We start from the raw sequence: 16,752 nt of genomic DNA on the forward strand, positions 1-16,752 counted from the left end.
AATGCACTCTCATACATACAAGAAATAAAATCTTTTTTAAAAAAAAGTTTAAAGAAAGATTGTCCTCTGACCTTCGTGTGTGTCTCTGTGTGTGTATGTGCACATAATAGGTCTCTTCCTAGGCTAGACTTACCAACAGACTTAGAAACAATCCATGAGCCCAAGTAGCCTCAACACTGTCCTGGTCAGAAGAACTAGCATGTACTCCTCTGTTATGTATTCCAGGAAGTCCCAGTCTCAAAGGAAGTATCAACTGCTAAATCCAAGGTTGGTTTAAGAAAAGAAAAAACTGGTGGTAGTGAATGTCTTAAGTCCCAGCACTCAGGAGGCAGAGGTAGTGGGATCTCTGAATTGGAGGCCAACTTGGTCTATCTACATACTTCCAGGACAGCCAGAGCTACACAGAGAAACCCTGTCAAAGAAAAGAAGGAGGAGGAAAGAAAGAAAAAAAAAGCTTGAGTGTGAGGAAGTTTCACACCAGCACTACTCCCCTTCCCTCACCCAATTTCAGAAGAACTGAGTCCTCCAAATTAGTTACTCATGAATAGAAGTAGATGGACATTCAACTCTCCATTCTCCTGCTTCAGCTTCCCAAGTAGATGGGCCACAGAGCCTGGTTTAGCTACACTTTTTTTTTTTAAAGGCCATACCTCTTTTTTTTTTTATTCATTTATTATATATAAGTACACTGTAGCTGTCTTCAGACACACCAGAAGAGGGCATCGGATCTCATTACAGGTGGTTGTGAGCCACCATGTGGTTGCTGGGAATTGAACTCAGGACCTCTGGAAGAGCAGTCAGTGCTCTTAACCGCTGAGCCATCTCTCCAGCCCTAGCTACACTTTTAATAGTAATAAACAGTCCTGTGCATACATTACCTGTTGCCTTTCTAGCTGTCCTTTGGAGCAGTAAGGAGTATCCTCATCTCACAGATGAAGGCAAAAGTAGGTTACATAGGCTAAATGGTCCATGTGGGATTCAAAGATTGCAAAATAGTTTTGACGGGGATGGAGGGTTGGTCTTATTTAGCCCAGGTTGGGTTCAAACTTTAACATGTAGCCAAGAATACCTTACCCTGAACCTCTGACTCCCAGATGCCAAGTGCTGACATTACAAGCTTTCACCATCATGCCTGGTCTTAAGAAGTACTGGGCATGGAACAGTGCCTTCACATATGTTGCAAAAGCCTAACAACTGAGCTACAGTCCCACATCTGTTCCCAGTCACTCTCGGTCTCTCCTGTCTGTGATTTCATCATTTCCCAGTCTTTGTAAAGTCTGCTACTCCAACAAATCCTGCTTGTCCTCGTTTTCATTCCTTATACTCAAAGTCTCAAAATGTTTTATATATTTTCTTTTCTGTTTTTATGAGTATGGATGTAGCATTGCCTGAGGATATGGCTGTGCACCCTTACATTCATGCCCCCAGAGTCCAGAAGAGGACTTGGAATTCTCCAGGAGTTTAGTTACAGACAGAAGTGCTGAAGACTCTGGGAATCAAATCTTTGCCCTCTGAGACAGCAGCTAGTGCTCTTAACTGTGAGTCTTCTCTTCAGCCCAGATTTCGATAACATTAAGTTTCAAACCAGGGACAAGTGGCTGAGATGCCTAATTAGCATATCGAAGTGGACATGGCCTCCAGGCTCTCCCAGGATCCCTTAGTCCCCACCTGTTACAGGGTCTGGCTGACCCACTATGCCCTCTACCTGAACTCTCTAGCCCACGGGCTGGGCTACCCTTCCCCCTTCCCACAGAGGCTCTTCCTTGCATAATCCAAACGTTTTGATTACCCACCCTTTTTGTACCTTTGGGTTCCAGGCTGCTACATCTGGTTCCCCTTCTCCTTCCCCTTTTCCCTCCCCTACATGGGCAAGGTCAGTCTGGTCATGTCCACTGGACTGGGGAATCACTCTGCCCCCGCCTCTGCTCTCCCACATGTCTATAATGAACTTTATCCTCCTCCATACCTAAGGGAAGTCATACCCTTTCCTTTTTATTCCTTTTCATTCTTTGTTTATGTGTACTTGATGTGTGTAGTCGGTGGAGTCTGTTCTCTTCCACCTTTCCATGGGTCTCAAGAGTGGAAGGTCACCAGACCTGCACAAGTGTCCAAACAGGCTGGACCAGCTGACCAGCCCAAGCCCAAGGCTCCTTTCAGATGTTTAACTTTCTCAGTGCTTCCTAGAAAACTTAGCCAACCAAACAGATAAGTGTTAGGTTAGCCAGATATGATGGTGTCCAGCTGTCATCTCAACACTTTCCAGGACTACCCCAAGTTTGAGACTAGCCTGGACCTATGGAAAGCTTGCATTAAAAACAAACAACAACAGGTGAGCTAAGTAATTCAGGTTTAATATTGTTGAGTCTTTTTGTAGAACTAAAAGATGGTGTGTAAATCACTTAACTATTTCTTTCACAAAATATTGGTTTTGTAGTATATTCTACTTTCAAAAAGTATGGTTTTGTTTGTTTTGAGATAAGCTCTCAATATCTAGCCCAGGCTGGCTCCAAATTTGCTAGGTTCAGAGGCAGGTGGGTCAGCCTGGTCTGTACAGCACAGGTCTATACCTTGTCTCAAAAACACAAAGCTGGGTCGGGCTTGATAGCCCGGTCTTTAATTCCAGCACTCTGGAGGTAGAGGCAGGTGGATTTCTATGAGTTGGAAATCAACCTTGTCTCAACAAAACACTGCACACACAAAATTCACTGTGTGCACGCTTTGGAGAGGATGACTTTGAGCTTTTGATCCTGTCTCTGCCTCCCAAGTGCTTGATTGGGCTCGCACCACTTGCGATTTTATGTGGTGCTGTGCATGGAGTCCAGGACTTTTTTTTTTTTTTTTTTGTCCTTTTTTTGGAGCTGAGGACCGAACCCAGGGCCTTGCGCTTCCTAGGCAAGCGCTCTACCACTGAGCTAAATCCCCAACCCCTTTTTTTTTTTTTTTTTTTTTAAGATTTATTTATTTCATGTATGTGGGTACATTGTCACTGTCTTCAGACACCAGAAGAGGGCATCGGATCCTATTACAGATGGTTTCGAGCCACCATGTGGTTGTTGGGAATTGAACTCAGGACCTCTGGAAGAGCAGTCAGTGTCCTTAACCACTGAGCCATCTCTCCAGCCCCCAGTCCAGGACTTCTTGCCATGCTACGCAATCACTCTACCAACCGAACTACATTCCCAGGCTCAAGTGTGGGTTTTTAATGTATAGTCCTGTGACCCTAAAATTTTTAGAATATCTGAGAAGTGCCCAGGGTATCCGGCGAAGCGAATTGTGTTTATGCTCTGTTTGAGGTTTTTCCTGGAAATAACCGAGCTTTTGCTGCCCTAAATCCTCTTTCCAAAATTTAAACCTAGGTCACTTCTCTCCAATGGCGCGAACACGGGCTCTGTGACGTTCGCTGTTAATTCGCAACTCCTTCTCTCAAAGAGCAAACACGGACGCGTTCTTAAAACAGCTATCGCTATTTCGCATACGGTCTTGGAGCGTCCCTCGAGGTCAAGGCCATGGCGGGGTGGCCCCTACAGCCCCAGCCAGGCCCGCGTGTCCACTTAGGAATTCCTAGCCTTATTTAGACCGCGCCACCACCGAGCCCGGACAACAGCTGCTCTGCTTGCTACAGGAAGTGGAAGCCCGCGCGCCTGACCCGGAACTATATGTTGGTCCCGCCCTCTTGGTGCCCCGCTTCCTTCTGCAACAGGCGTGGGTCACGGGCTCGCTCGCTCTCTTTCCACCGCCATCTTGGTTCCGTGTTCTCCGCACAGTAAGTGCCGCTTGCGCCTCTGCTTTCCATCCGTAGCCATCCTCGCCTGTTGCGAGCTCTGCGGTCCCGGGCATTTAGTTAAGGAGCACTGGCGGCTCTGTGGAGCTCAGAGTTCTTAACTCGCCCCCGCGCCTGCGGACAAAATGGGGTCTGCGTTTGGGTCCGGGCAAAAGCAGGACAGAAGGGCCACGGGTCCGGCCCCGTATTTAGGCATCGGAACGTGAAAACCATTGGGATATAGCAGGAAAGGCTGGGCGCGCCTGCAATTGGGAAGGGCGCCACAGGGATCTGGGTGAGGTTAAGGGGGTCACAGCCTTGGAACTCGTAACGTCGTTCGTCCTGTGGCAAGGGATTGTCGGGACTTGGGACACCCCGTATTCTTGCTCTGCGAAGTGGTCAGAAGAGTCTATGGGTCCCAGGCTCAGCGGCGTGAATGTTAGGACCGGAAGGGGGCCCAAGGTAGCGCCTGAAATCTCACGATTAGGAGCCAGACCTTGGGATTTGCTGTCCTTGTGGGATCGGAAGAGTGAAAACAAGGACCTGGCCAGTGCGAAGTCAGCTATCTGCTAAGTGAAACCGCTCCGTGAGGTCAGATCCCTTTAGCAGACATCTGAGGGTCCTGGCACCCTGATTCCAGTCGCTTTGGGGAGGTTGTCGTCTGGACCCTCGGGATTTGTTCTTTTAATGGGCTTTATGCATTTTTCTTTTTGAATACTTGACTAGGCAGAATACTTGGGATAGGCAGGTGAATTCACCCTAGTTAATTCGGAGCCTCCATCTTATTCCCTTCAGAAATGCCCGGTGAAGCCACAGAAACCGTCCCTGCTACAGAGCAGGAGTTGCCACAGCCTCAGGCTGAGACAGGTAGGTGCCCATAGCTCTTTTGCTGTTAATTAAAATTGACCCATGGTGGGTAAAGGGACAAATATATTTCTGCCTATTGTAGTTTAATGTCGCTCAAAGAAAATTTTAACACGGGATTGTAGTTTTAGTACACAATTTAATTGCTGTCTTGCCTGGGGGGTGGTGAGTCTTTAGGGAAAGAAAGTGAGATTGTGTCTTTGAGATTTCTACATGGGTTCCCTAGCCTGCTTTGTGATACACCAGCTGTTTGAAAAGCTCTTCTGTAGAATCTAGATATAAGAAACCCGAGTAGGGAAGGGGCCCGGGTGGTTCTGGTCTGTTGTAACTGGGTAGCACAAGCAGGCCAAGGAGATCTGAGCTTTGGTGAAGTTCCGGCCAGCAAGTTGGGTCGAGGTTTTAGATAGCCATGATTGGCACGGAGCCGTTTATCACATGTCTGGATGAGCTATTGCTGCTTCTAAGCCTGTCCTACCTAAGCCTCAGCCTGAGTTAGTTAACTTGTAAGGTTTAATAATGCTCCATTACATAAGACTGAAATAAATTCTTGGGGTTTTCAACTGAAATAGAATTTAGTCTGAAGATAGACTGAAATGCTGGTTGATAGAGCTCTTGAAAAGGAGATCCGGAAAGGGTGAATGGACTTGTTTGCTGAGTCAGCTCTACAGAACTAAATGAAGAGTACCTTATGGATAGCCATTCGATAAGAGCTGGACAGTAGTGCATGCCTTTAATCCAGCACTTGGGAAGCATGGGCACAAATCTCTTGAGTTTCAGGCCATCTTGGTCTACAGACTGAGTTCCACTTTGTTTAAATAGAATTTTTGTTGTTACTCATGGCAGTTTGTGTTTTCTTTCGGAATTAAAGTTATTTATACTTAAAAGCATTAAAGTCCTCCCTCCCCACCTGTCTGATTTTAGCAGCCAAAGGGATTAATCCAGCTGCTAGACCAGAAAGGAAGTGGGACCCTGAGCTGGGAAATGGGCAGTGTGGAGAAGGAATGGTCACTCGGGATCTGCAAATTCAGAGCTCAACAAGAGTTAAACTCTATTTTACAAATGTAGAAGCTGAAAGTGAATTTAGAATATCCTGGTCCCCGGTTTTAAAATAATTTCTAAAGCAGTCCTTAGTGTTAAAAGAATTCCTAATTAGTCTGAACTTGCACTTGTATTGAGGGCATACCTTAATGTCTGTAACTAATTATTCTTAAATGAGTGAAAACAATCAGGATATTGGTTATAGTATAAAAGCAAGAAATGTAGGCATATTTTAAATTCTAGTTAATATGTGTACAAGAAGTATTTGTATTATAATTAGAAGTCTTTGACCTACCAGTTCTCCAGAAAGACTGGCCCCGCCTCCTCTTTGTCCTATAATCTTGTACTATAAGAATTTGAGAATAAAGTGGCTAAGTGGGTGTTTTAATGATTCACACCCTTCTAGGTATTGTTTATTGACTCTGATTTAATCCGGTGTTGTCTCTTGAATGGCAGAAACTATGCTCCTTCAGAAATAGTAGAATATTTAGATGGAATAGCATGCTTATCTGGATTAAGGAGCAGAGAGCGTGTATTTTATTACACACACACATACATACATACATACATACATACATACATACATACATACATTTCTTTTTTTTTTTTTAAAGATTTATTTATTTATTATATAAGTACACTGTAGCTATCTTCAGATACACCAGAAGAGGGCATCGGATCTCCTTACAGATGGTTGTGAGCCACCATGTGGTTGCTAGGAATTGAACTCGTGACCTCTGGAAGAGCAGTCGGGCGCTCTTAACCGCTGAGCCATCTCTCCAGCCCCATACATACATTTCTAAAGCATAACTTAACAATTTGGGTTTAGTTCATGATATAACCCCACCTTGTCCTCTTCTGAGCCCTAACTGAGTTAAAGAGCCAGTATTCTCGTTTTTCATACCATCCCCCACCCTAGAAGTCTAAAAGTATGACCAGAAAAGATTTGGGTGACGTGTGGTCACACTCCTTTAATCCAATCAGAGAGAGAGATGACCCCAAGTTCCTGGGGCTACTGTGAGACTATGTCTAAAAAACAAAACATTGGAAATAGTGTCGGTTTTGTGAAGGAGGAGGAAATTACTCTGGGTTGGTAGCTAGTGCCACAGGGTGTAAGAAGCCAAGAATTGTAGATTCAAGGCCAGTCTAAGAAATTGGTAGGACTGTCTCATAAAAGAGGGCTAAGGTTTATATACATAGTAGTATATAAAGTAGTATATATATATATATATATATATATATATATATATAGTAGTATATATACAAGTAGTAGCGTTCTTGCATAGCATGTGTAAAACCCTAGGCTTAATGAGTAATAGGGTGTGGGCCTGTGCTCCCCATTTAGAGATGAGCTAGTTAGTCTTGGACTGTCTGCCCCACCTTAAAATAGTTGATTTTGAAGGATGAAGTCCACTTAAACACTGAAATATGCACAGGCAGAGTTGATATTGCTTGTCACCCATTTCTAATCCTGTGTGGTGACTATCATTCTCAGATTTTAAACTTGGTTGTTTCCTGTGAGGCATGTTACCAACTTGGGCTGCACAACTCACCTTTCCCACACCCTTTATCTCCTTTTTTGTTTTGTCTTGATTTTTATTTTATTTTATTTTATTTTTGCTTTTCTCCAGCTGTGCTTCCTATGTCTTCAGCCTTGAATGTTACTGCTGCTCCAGGGCAGCCTGGATCTCCCTCTCCTTCCTCCCTGGGCCCCCAGCAAAGCCCTCTAGTGACTGCTGCCCATCAGTCTTCTCCACTCCCCTCTAGTCTTCCCTCCACCCCCTTTGAAGTTCCTTTTGCCCAGCCAGAAACTGCTGTGCCTTCAGGAGCTGCCCCTCCCGCCCCAACTTTCCTGCCACACCTGATAGGGCCTCCTATCTCCCCAGCTGCCTTAGCTTTGGCCTCTCCCGTGATAGGTCCAGCTCAGAAAGGTGCCCGTTCCTCCTCTGCTCCCTTGTCTCTGGTCGCATTGGCTCCTCACTCTATTCAGAAGAGCTCTGTGTGTCCCCCTCACCCTCTCACCTTACCTCCATCAGCTGCTGGAGCAGAGTCAGGGGCATTGACATCTCTGACAGCTTCCATCCCTCTCTTAGAATCAAAGGCTTCTACCAGTCAAGTTCCCTCTCAGGGAACCCCGAATCTGAAAGGTACTACTACCCCGTGTCCTCCAGATGTAGTCAGTGCTTTTCCTTCCCACCTTGAAAACCCCCTGGCCTCTGTTCAGCCTGGTTTAACATCCTGTCCTCAAACACTGTCCATCACTTCCCCAGTTAAAGGTGTTCCCATTTCCTCAGCTCTGACACAAAGTCTGCTAAGCCTTAACCTTAGGGGACCTGTTAGTTCACCTCCTCAGAGCACTGTAACTCCCAGCATCCCCCCAGCAGCCTCAGCTTCCCTGGGTTCTCCTCTTCCACTTCTACATCACAGTTCTTTGGATTCTCCTGTCCAGCCTCCAGGTCAGTCAGGTCTTACAGTGAACACCACCATTTCTGTAGATCATCCTTTTGTTGCAGCCTCTTACCCACCTGAGCGATCGGCAGTTTCTCCTCTTCCTTCCAGACATGAGCTGGCTGCTGATTCTGGGGCAGCTCCATCTATTGACAAAGGCTCCTCAGCTGTTACTAAGGAAACCTGCAGCTCTTCTGGCTCTGCGAATGAAGCTGGTACTTCATTGTCTCCTGCAGCCCCTCTCACTCCCAAAAGTTCTAATGCTGCTCTGCAGCCCTCGGTGACTCAGGTTCCTCCTCCTCAAAAACCTGGCTTAAAAGAAACTCCTGCCTCTTGTATTAGAGCCATGCACCCTGCACTGGATAACCCTTCTACCATGTCTGTAGCACCTGCCACTCATGTGTCTCCTCCAGCTTCATCGGGTCTTATAAAAAGTGAAGACCCAGCGTCCCCTGTTTCTTCACTTTCAGTACCTGCTGCTCATAAGCCGTTTCCTGCCCCTTCAATGTCAACTACTCTAGGGATACCTGTGTCTCCTCTGCCAGCCACTGAAGGCCTTCAAAATCTTCCGATTTCAGTAAATGCAGGAGCCCCTGTTTCTCCAGCCCAGGCAGGGCTTCCTATCAGAAAAGATACTACTGTACAAACCTTGGCCCCAGTAGCACTTAAAGAGTCTCCCTCTTCTCAAAGCGCATCTTCTTTGGAGGTGCTTTCAGAAGACACAAAGAAGACTACAGGAGGGCCTGCCCCTGTGGTGCGACCAGCCATTGCTACTGGTGCTCCTACTACCCTGGACTACCCACCTGCCGGCTATGTGAACCCAAACCCTGTCAGTCAGCCTCTCAAAAGTTCTGCCCCAGCAATGGCTCCATTTCTTTCAGAAAGTTGTGATTCTAAAGGGCTGGTCCCTAGAACTGCCAAAGATACCTTTCCTTCTGTTAATTCACCTCTGGTTCCTTTACCCTCTGAAGGCTGTCCTGTGGCTCCATCTATGGCGTTGTCCCACCAGAATGCTTCTGTTTCTGTGACTACTGCCAAGTCTGTACCCTTTCCTGCTCCTCCCTCAGCTGGAGTTTCTTTTTCCAGTGCAAAGAAAGTTGATGTTGTCTCTCAGATGGAGTCTTCAGACTCCTCTCAAGAAGGGCACCCAAATGCTTCTGTGTCTTCTCAGACTAAACGGCCTGCATCCAAAAAGGGTTCTTTTCCCTCAGATGTTTCTCCTGGAAATGTTTCCTCTCCTCATTGTTCACTTGAGACTTCTTTTCTCCCAGAGGCAGGTCTTTCTTTTCAAGGCCCTAAAGGCGCCTCTATTGTTCCCACAGAAACTTCTGTATCCTCCAAAAAGACCCCAGCAGAAATTCTTCCTTCCCCCCAAAAGACACCAACGGCTACAGCTTCCAGACTGACCTCAGCAGTCCAGTCTCCTAAACTGGACCCTACTGTATCAGATGTGATTCCAGCAACTGTAGTCCCCAGAGATACTTCTGCAAGCCTTTCTCTCAAAAGTGTCCCAGCTGTGACTTCTCTGTCTTCCCAAAAGGCCCCTGCAGCCCCATCTCCTAACGAAGCCCTCGTTGCTCCTACAGAGATTCCCACCTCCCTCAAAAATGCCCTAGCAACTACAGCCCCGAAAGAGACTTTAGCAACCTCAACTCTCAAAGTTGCCTCTACTGCCCCAGTTGTGACTTCTCCCTCCCCACAGAAGACTCCAAAATCCGTATCTCCTAAGGGTGCCCCCGCTGTCACCTCTAAAAAGGCAAAAGAAATTGCAGCCTCCAAAGAAGTGTCAACATCCCAGTTTCCCAAAGAGGCCCCTCTTCTACCACATGCAGCTCCTACCTCCCCACCAAAGTCCCCAGCCACTGACCCACTCAATGGGGCTCTAACAAGCCCATCCCCCAAAGTTGCCCCTGCCACCCTAGTTGAGAGTCCTACCTCTCCTAAAAAGGCCCCCAAAACTGCAGCCCCCAAAGAAACTCCAGTGACTCCATCTCTTGAAGGGGTTACAGCTGTACCACTGGAGATTAATCCTTGCCCCAAAAAGGCCCCCAAAACTTCAACCCCCAAAGAAAGTTCAGTGACTCTATCTTCCAAAAGAACCCCTAAAAGTGCAGTTTCTAAAGAAATTCCTTCTAACGAAGTCACAGCTGTGCCATTGGAGATTTCTCTGCCTCTAAAAGAGACCTCCAAAAGTGCAATACCTGTTGAAAAGTCAACCTCATCCTCAAAAAGTTCCCCCAAAACTGTAGCCCCCAAAGAAACTCTGCCTGAAGAGGTCACAGCTGTGCCTCTGGAGGTTTCTCTGCCTCCAAAAGAGATGCCCCAAAATGCAAGCCCCAGAGAAACTCCACCTGAAGGAGTCACAGCTGTGCCATTGGAGATTCCTCCTACCCCAAAAAAGGCCCCCAAAACTTCAGTCCCTAAACAGATTCCTGTAACCCCATCTCCCAAAGATGCCTTTACTACCCTAGCTGAAAGTCCTCCCTCCCCCAAAAAGGCACCCACAACTGCAGCCCCCAAAGAAGTTCCAGCAGCCCCATCAGTGGGGATCACAGCTGTATCAGAGATTTCTCCCTCCCCAAAAAAGACCTCAAAAACTGCAGTCCCCAAAGAAGATTCAGCAACCTCATACCCCAAAAGGTCCCCCAAAACTGCAACTCCCAAAGAAAATTCAACTTCATCCCCAAAAAGGTCCCCCAAAATTGAAGCCCCCAAAGAAACTCTAGCCACATCTCCTGAGGGGGTTACAGCTATGCCACTGGAGATTCCTCCTTCCCCCGCAGCTCCAGCCTCCAAACGGGTTCCTGTGACCCCATCTCCCAAAGGTGCCTCTAATACCCTAGCTGAGAGTTCTGCCTCCCCTAAAAAAGCCCCTAAAACTGCAGCCCCCAAAGAAACCTCAACTCCATCCCCCCAAAAAATTCCTAAAATGTCAGGTCCCAAAGAGACTCCAGCAACCCCACCTTCCAAAAAGAGCCCCAAAACTGTAGCCCCCAAAGAAACTTCAGCACCTTCTGAGGGGGTCACAGCTTTACCACTGAAGGTTCCTCCCTCCCCCAGAAAGGCCCCCAAAACTGCAGTCCCCAAAGAAACTCCAGCCCCATCTCCTGAAGGGGTCACCACTGCACTAGTGCAGATTCCTCCCTCCCCCAGGAAGGTCAAGAGAACAAGCTCCAAAGAAACACCCACAAACCCATCTCCTGAAGGAGTTACAGCTGCACCACTAGAAATTCCCTTAACTTCCAAAAAGAACCCCAAAATGGCAAGCCCCAAAGAAATGCTAGTAACCCCACCTTCCAAAAAGGTTTCCCAAACTGGAGATCCCAAAGAAACTCCACCTGAAGGGGTCACAGCTGTGCCACTGGAGATTCTTCCTTCCCCCCAAAAGACTCCCAAAACTGTAGTCCCTAAACAGGTTCCTGTAACCCCATCTCCTAAAGATGCCCCTACTACTCTAGCAGAAAGTCCTCCCTCCCCCAAAAAGGCACCCACAACTGCAGCCCCACCCTCTGAAAGGGTCACCACTGCACCACCAGAGAAGCCTGCCACCCCACAGAAGGCCTCAGCGACCGTAGCCTCCAAAGTGCTGGTCCCTGCTGAGACACTGGAAGTTGCTGTCTCCCCCAAAGAGACTCATCCCTCCTCCCATAAAAAGACCCCAAAGACTGTAGATCTTAAAGAAGGTCCAGCAGCCCTCCCTCCCTCCCCCACAAAGAGCCCCAAAATTTCATCTTCCAAAAAGGCACAAAATACTTCTGCCCCTATCGAGTTTCCAGCAAGCTCTTCTATTAAAGCTGTCACCACCTCACTGGCACAGACGGTTCCCTGTGTGCAAAAGGCTCCATCAACAATAGCCCCCCAGGAGAATTCAGCTGCCCCAGTTGCTATTCCTGTCTCCAACAAAAGCCCAGCAGCCCCAACTACTGCAAATGCTTCTGTTGCCCTAGCTGCCGCTTCCCTTTCCCCAACTCCCCAAGTCAAGATTTCTCCTTCCAAAAAGACCCCAGCTACTTCAGCTCTTCAAACAGTTCCAAAAGAGGCCACAACCATCCCATCTGGTAAAAAGGCTCCAGCCATTGAGACCTCCAATGAGACTTCAACAACTCTATCTCTCAAAGGGGCCCCCAAGGAGACCTCAGAAACTTCAACATCCAAAGGAGTTCTCACGTCCACAGTCAACTCTTCCTCTCCTAAAAAGGTCCCATCCTCCAAAAGGGCCTCTACTCTCCCAGCTACAACTCTTCCCTCTATTAAAGAGGCCTCTGTTCTCTCACCCGTTCCTACTTCTTCCACAAAAGACTCCCACACTTACCCAGTGTCCACAGCTTGTAGCACAGCAACTACTACCCCTCAGGCATCTGAAAAGCTCCCAGCAAAGAAAGAACCTGCAGCTCTCACAGAAGTGCCTGCTGCACCTGCTCCAGAAAGTGCTTTGGCCATCACTGTTCCCATTCAGAAAGTCCCAAGAACCAAGCGCAATTCTGCTTCGCCTCCTAAGTGCCCAGATCCCTCTGCTAAGAAAGATACAAAGGGCCTCCTTTCTGCGGTAGCTCTAGCCCCTCAGACAGTCCCTGTTGAGAAAAACTCTTCAAAACCTATAGAAGTTCTGCCTCTTTGCCCTGCAAAAGGCAGCGATTCTGTTCATTCCCCAAAGGGACCCATGGAGTCTCAGGAAGCTACTCCTCAGGCAGCATTTACCTCTGACAAAGTCCTTCCAAAAGCTGTGTCTAAGTCTGTGGCTCCAAAGCCTACCCTAGCAGCTTCCCTGACTCTTGCTCCCTCCCCAGTTCCCCCTCTGCCTCCTAAGCAGCCATTTCTTCAATCGGCACCTGAGTCCGTGCTGGAATCACCCTCTAAGCTCCCAGTCCCTGCAGATGAGGATGAGCTGCCGCCTCTGATTCCCCCGGAAGCAGTCTCTGGGGGAGTGCCTTTCCAGCCGATCCTGGTCAACATGCCCACCCCTAAACCTGCTGGGATCCCTGCCCCAGCCCCCTCTGCCAAGCAGCCTGTTCTGAAGAACAACAAGGGTATTTGCCTTGGTTTGCTGTGTGCATGGTGTGTTGCCCACACCCCTCTTGGGCTCCCCACCAGTACTAACTAGGATGCGTCGCTTTATACAGTATGTCTGCTTGAGTTTGGGTGTAGTACATAAAATGGTAACTTTAAATGTAGAAGCCTAGGAATACGAACTAAATCTTGGTTTCTGTCATCTCAGGTAATACTTTGTGTCTTGTGTAAAGTGATCCAGACTAAGTAAGCTCTGGATCTAACATCCTTTTTAACCTGAGCTGATACTGAAAACCAAGTTCTACCAGACCTTTACTCCAATTCTCATCACATCACTAACCTTGTCCCTGGGCCTGGAATTTGCTTTTGTAAAAAGTAATTAAAATGGGAAAAAAGGGAGAAAAAAAACCTTGAAGCTATTCCTTTTCTTCTTAGATTTAGTAACTGCCAGTTGCCCAGAGACTTCCTTTTCTTAAGAATGTAGAGGGTAGAGAGCTGTTCTTCCCGGCCTGAGAATGGTGTGGGTATATGTTTTCCTCTTCTTCAGTAGACTTTACTGATGCTTGGCCCTTCCACTGAAAGAAAGTCAGGATGTGCCGGTTGTGTTTGGGAGTGGGGAACCATGGGTCTGTATCTAGAAGAGGGAGAGATAATAAGGTTTAGCAATATGGAGGTTGTTTAGTGCCTTGTAACTCCTTCTGTAAGTGGTTTGAGAGGCAGAACGTATGTGCACAACTGCTTCTGAAAAACCTTCCAAGGGTTTTCAGAACCCTTAATTGCTTCTAAAGATGCCTTTTATCGGATTATTTCTGGATGGGGATAATTTAGAATATTGTGAATGCTTGGTGTTTGTGCCAAGAAGCGAACACCTTAAGAGAGAAGGCAGTCCCAGCACATAAGCTGCCTAGCTGAATCTAGCTACTGTCCCACATCTGAGGAAAGGGGGCCTTGGGCTGGGTCACAGAAGCCAGTTGGCTTACATTTAGCCTTGTAAGTAAGGCCTTGCCTAAAGCAGTGACAGCTAATTCAGACAGGTCATGAGGAGGTACCGCCTCTTAAAATTCTACTGTTGAAAATAATACAAGTTAACTTGTTACCCTAGGGTCGGGAACAGAGTCTGACAGTGATGAATCAGTGCCAGAACTCGAGGAACAGGATTCCACACAGACAGCCACACAACAGGCCCAGGTAAGTGTTCTCTTAGTTACTTACATTGAGTCAAGAAAGCACTAGAGGACAAGTACGGCGACTAGTTCCTATAATCCTAGTACTAGTACTTGGAAGGCTGAGGCAGAAGTTGAAGGTTAGCCTGGGCCACAGTGAGAATATGCCTCAAAAAGGGGGGGGGGGGTTGCTTGAAGGTCTGCAACCGAGAGGCTATTTGAACTGTGAGTCTTTTTTTATAAAGCAAACCACATTCAAGCAAGCATCCAAAGCTTTGGATCTGTTTGAGGCAAGATCTGCTGACTTCCAGGATAGCCAGGGCTACACAGAGAAACCCTGTCTCAAAAGAAAACTTCTGTCTTCTCAGCTGGCAGCCGCGGCTGAGATCGATGAAGAACCTGTTAGTAAAGCCAAGCAGAGTCGGAGTGAGAAAAAGGCAAGGAAGGTAAGGAGTCATACATGTGGATCGGGGCTTGGGGGTGTGTGTACATGGAATCCCAGCACTTGGGGCTGTTTCTGTTTTGTTTTTGTCTTTTTGTTTAAAGCTGCTCCTAAAGTTAGAAACTTAATGTTCATTTCTCTTTAGGCCATGTCCAAACTGGGTCTTCGACAGGTTACAGGGGTTACGAGAGTCACTATCCGGAAATCTAAAAATATCCTCTTTGTCATCACAAAACCGGATGTCTACAAGAGCCCAGCTTCAGATACCTACATAGTGTTTGGGGAGGCCAAGGTCAGTAGAATTTCAGGTGAATTGCTCCAGACCAGTATTGTTATTTGGGGTCAGATAACTCATTGCTGCTGCTACTGAGAGGTTAAGCCCCAATTGTGATGCCAAAAAGAAAAAGAGGGGTTGGGGATTTAGCTCAGTGGTAGAGCGCTTGCCTAGCAAGCGCAAGGCCCTGCGTTTGGTCCCCAGCTCCGAAAAAAAGAAAAAAGAAGGAAAAGAAAAAAGAAAAAGAAAAAATGTCTGTGGCATCTAGTTGTCAAGACGCAGTTTTCACTCACAGACGTCTGCCTGTGCCTCCCTGTAGATTGAGGACTTGTCGCAGCAAGCACAGTTGGCAGCTGCTGAGAAGTTCAAAGTTCAAGGAGAGGCTGTTTCCAACATTCAGGAGAACACGCAGACGCCGACTGTCCAAGAGGAGAGCGAAGAAGAGGAGGTAATCCACAGAGTCTGAAGACTTTACTCAAACCTCTCTGTGTTGGCAACTTTTGCTTCAGAGCACTTTGGAAGTTATTCTTCTCTTTGATTTATTAAGGTTCTCCTCCTCCCCCTCCCCCTCTTTTTAGGTTGATGAAACGGGTGTGGAAGTTAAGGACATAGAGTTGGTCATGTCACAAGCAAATGTGTCAAGAGCAAAGGCTGTCCGAGCCCTGAAAAACAACAGTAACGATATTGTAAATGCTATTATGGTGAGTGGCCCTTCAGTCAGGCTTCATTCCGAAGCCTGGACTGTCTTAGATTTTAATGACCTGAATTCTCTACCTCTCAGCCTATAAACACCTCTAATTATCTTTTTTTTTCTTCTTTACAGGAATTAACAATGTAATTATCTGACAGCAAGGACACCCTCCTCCCCCTTCCCCCCCTTTTTGGTGTTTGAAAAGTGGAACTACAGCTTGGTTTAAAATTTGTACTGTTTCTATCACTAATAAAGTGTAGCTTCTTGTTGGATGGACTCAGTGGGTGTTAGATCTTTTCCCAAAAAGTAAATTGAAGGTGTTTAAGACCTTCAAGTGTGGGGTTGGGGATTTAGCTCAGTGGTAGAGCGCTTGCCTAGCAAGGGCAAGGCCCTGGGTTCAGTCCCCAGCTTCGAAAAAAAAGAAAAGGGAGGAAAAAAAAAAAAAGACCTTTAAGTGTGTTTCTTTCTCTTACTCTCCCTCCTTCTTCCTCTGTTCCTGCCCCTCCCTGTCCCTGTCCCTCTCCTCTTGTTTGCAGATACTATATGGGAAAAATCCTTTTTGAAAACTTTTTATTATCTTGTTGGGCATAGTGGCCTACAACTTAATTAATTCCAGCATTTGGGAGGCAGAGGCAGGAGAACCTCTCTGAATTTGAAACCAGCCTGGTCTGCATAGTGAGTTCTAGACCATGTCTCAAACAAAAAAAATTTTTTAAACTCTAGGTGACACAATGTGATCAGGAAACTTGTCATCGTTGTTGTTGTTGTTGAGACAAGATCTCAAACCGTAGCCCAAAAGAACTCAAATTCATGGGGTTGGGGATTTGGCTCAGTGGTAGAGCGCTTGCCTAGGAAGCGCAAGGTCCTGGGTTCAATCCCCAGCCCCGGGGTGGGGGGGGAGAACTCAAATTCATGGCTATTCTTCTACCTCAACCTCCTCAGTTAAGAGCACTAACCTGCTCCAGGTCACCTGGGTTCCTCTTCCAGCAACTACATGGTGGTTTATTCACTGTTGTCTGCTGTGAGTTCCAAGGAATCTGATACACTCTCTAGGTCTTTTAAAGA

The 16,752-nt window shown here is 47.0% G+C and overlaps 1 protein-coding gene across 4 annotated transcripts; it reads left to right on the plus strand.

Annotated features, from left to right (window-relative positions):
- The first annotated feature begins 3,664 nt into the window (after positions 1 to 3,664).
- On the plus strand, positions 3,665 to 15,967 carry Naca (nascent polypeptide associated complex subunit alpha). 4 transcript variants are annotated; one of them, NM_001198562.2, is made up of 8 exons: positions 3,665 to 3,763; positions 4,556 to 4,627; positions 14,220 to 14,305; positions 14,649 to 14,726; positions 14,868 to 15,014; positions 15,316 to 15,444; positions 15,575 to 15,697; positions 15,820 to 15,967. In NM_001198562.2, exons 2-8 carry the CDS (start codon positions 4,558 to 4,560, stop codon positions 15,832 to 15,834), a joined length of 648 nt encoding a protein of 215 aa, NP_001185491.1. In that variant the 5' UTR covers positions 3,665 to 3,763; positions 4,556 to 4,557; the 3' UTR covers positions 15,835 to 15,967.
- Positions 15,968 to 16,752: the final 785 nt, after the last annotated feature.

Source organism: Rattus norvegicus, chromosome 7 (assembly GCF_021556685.1).
Source record: "Rattus norvegicus strain SHRSP/BbbUtx chromosome 7, alternate assembly SHRSP_T2T, whole genome shotgun sequence".
Classification (NCBI taxonomy): domain Eukaryota; kingdom Metazoa; phylum Chordata; class Mammalia; order Rodentia; family Muridae; genus Rattus; species Rattus norvegicus.

What these genes read in the sequence shown, in the direction of transcription:
- Naca (XM_087555947.1), top strand. Translation starts at nt 7,305, where the DNA reads ATGTCTTCAGCCTTGAATGTTACTGCTGCTCCAGGGCAGCCTGGATCT. An exon ending in GTGAGAAAAAGGCAAGGAAG is followed by an intron (nt 14,727 to 14,867) that starts GTAAGGAGTCAT and finishes ATTTCTCTTTAG; the next exon opens with GCCATGTCCAAACTGGGTCT. An exon ending in TAGTGTTTGGGGAGGCCAAG is followed by an intron (nt 15,015 to 15,315) that starts GTCAGTAGAATT and finishes GCCTCCCTGTAG; the next exon opens with ATTGAGGACTTGTCGCAGCA.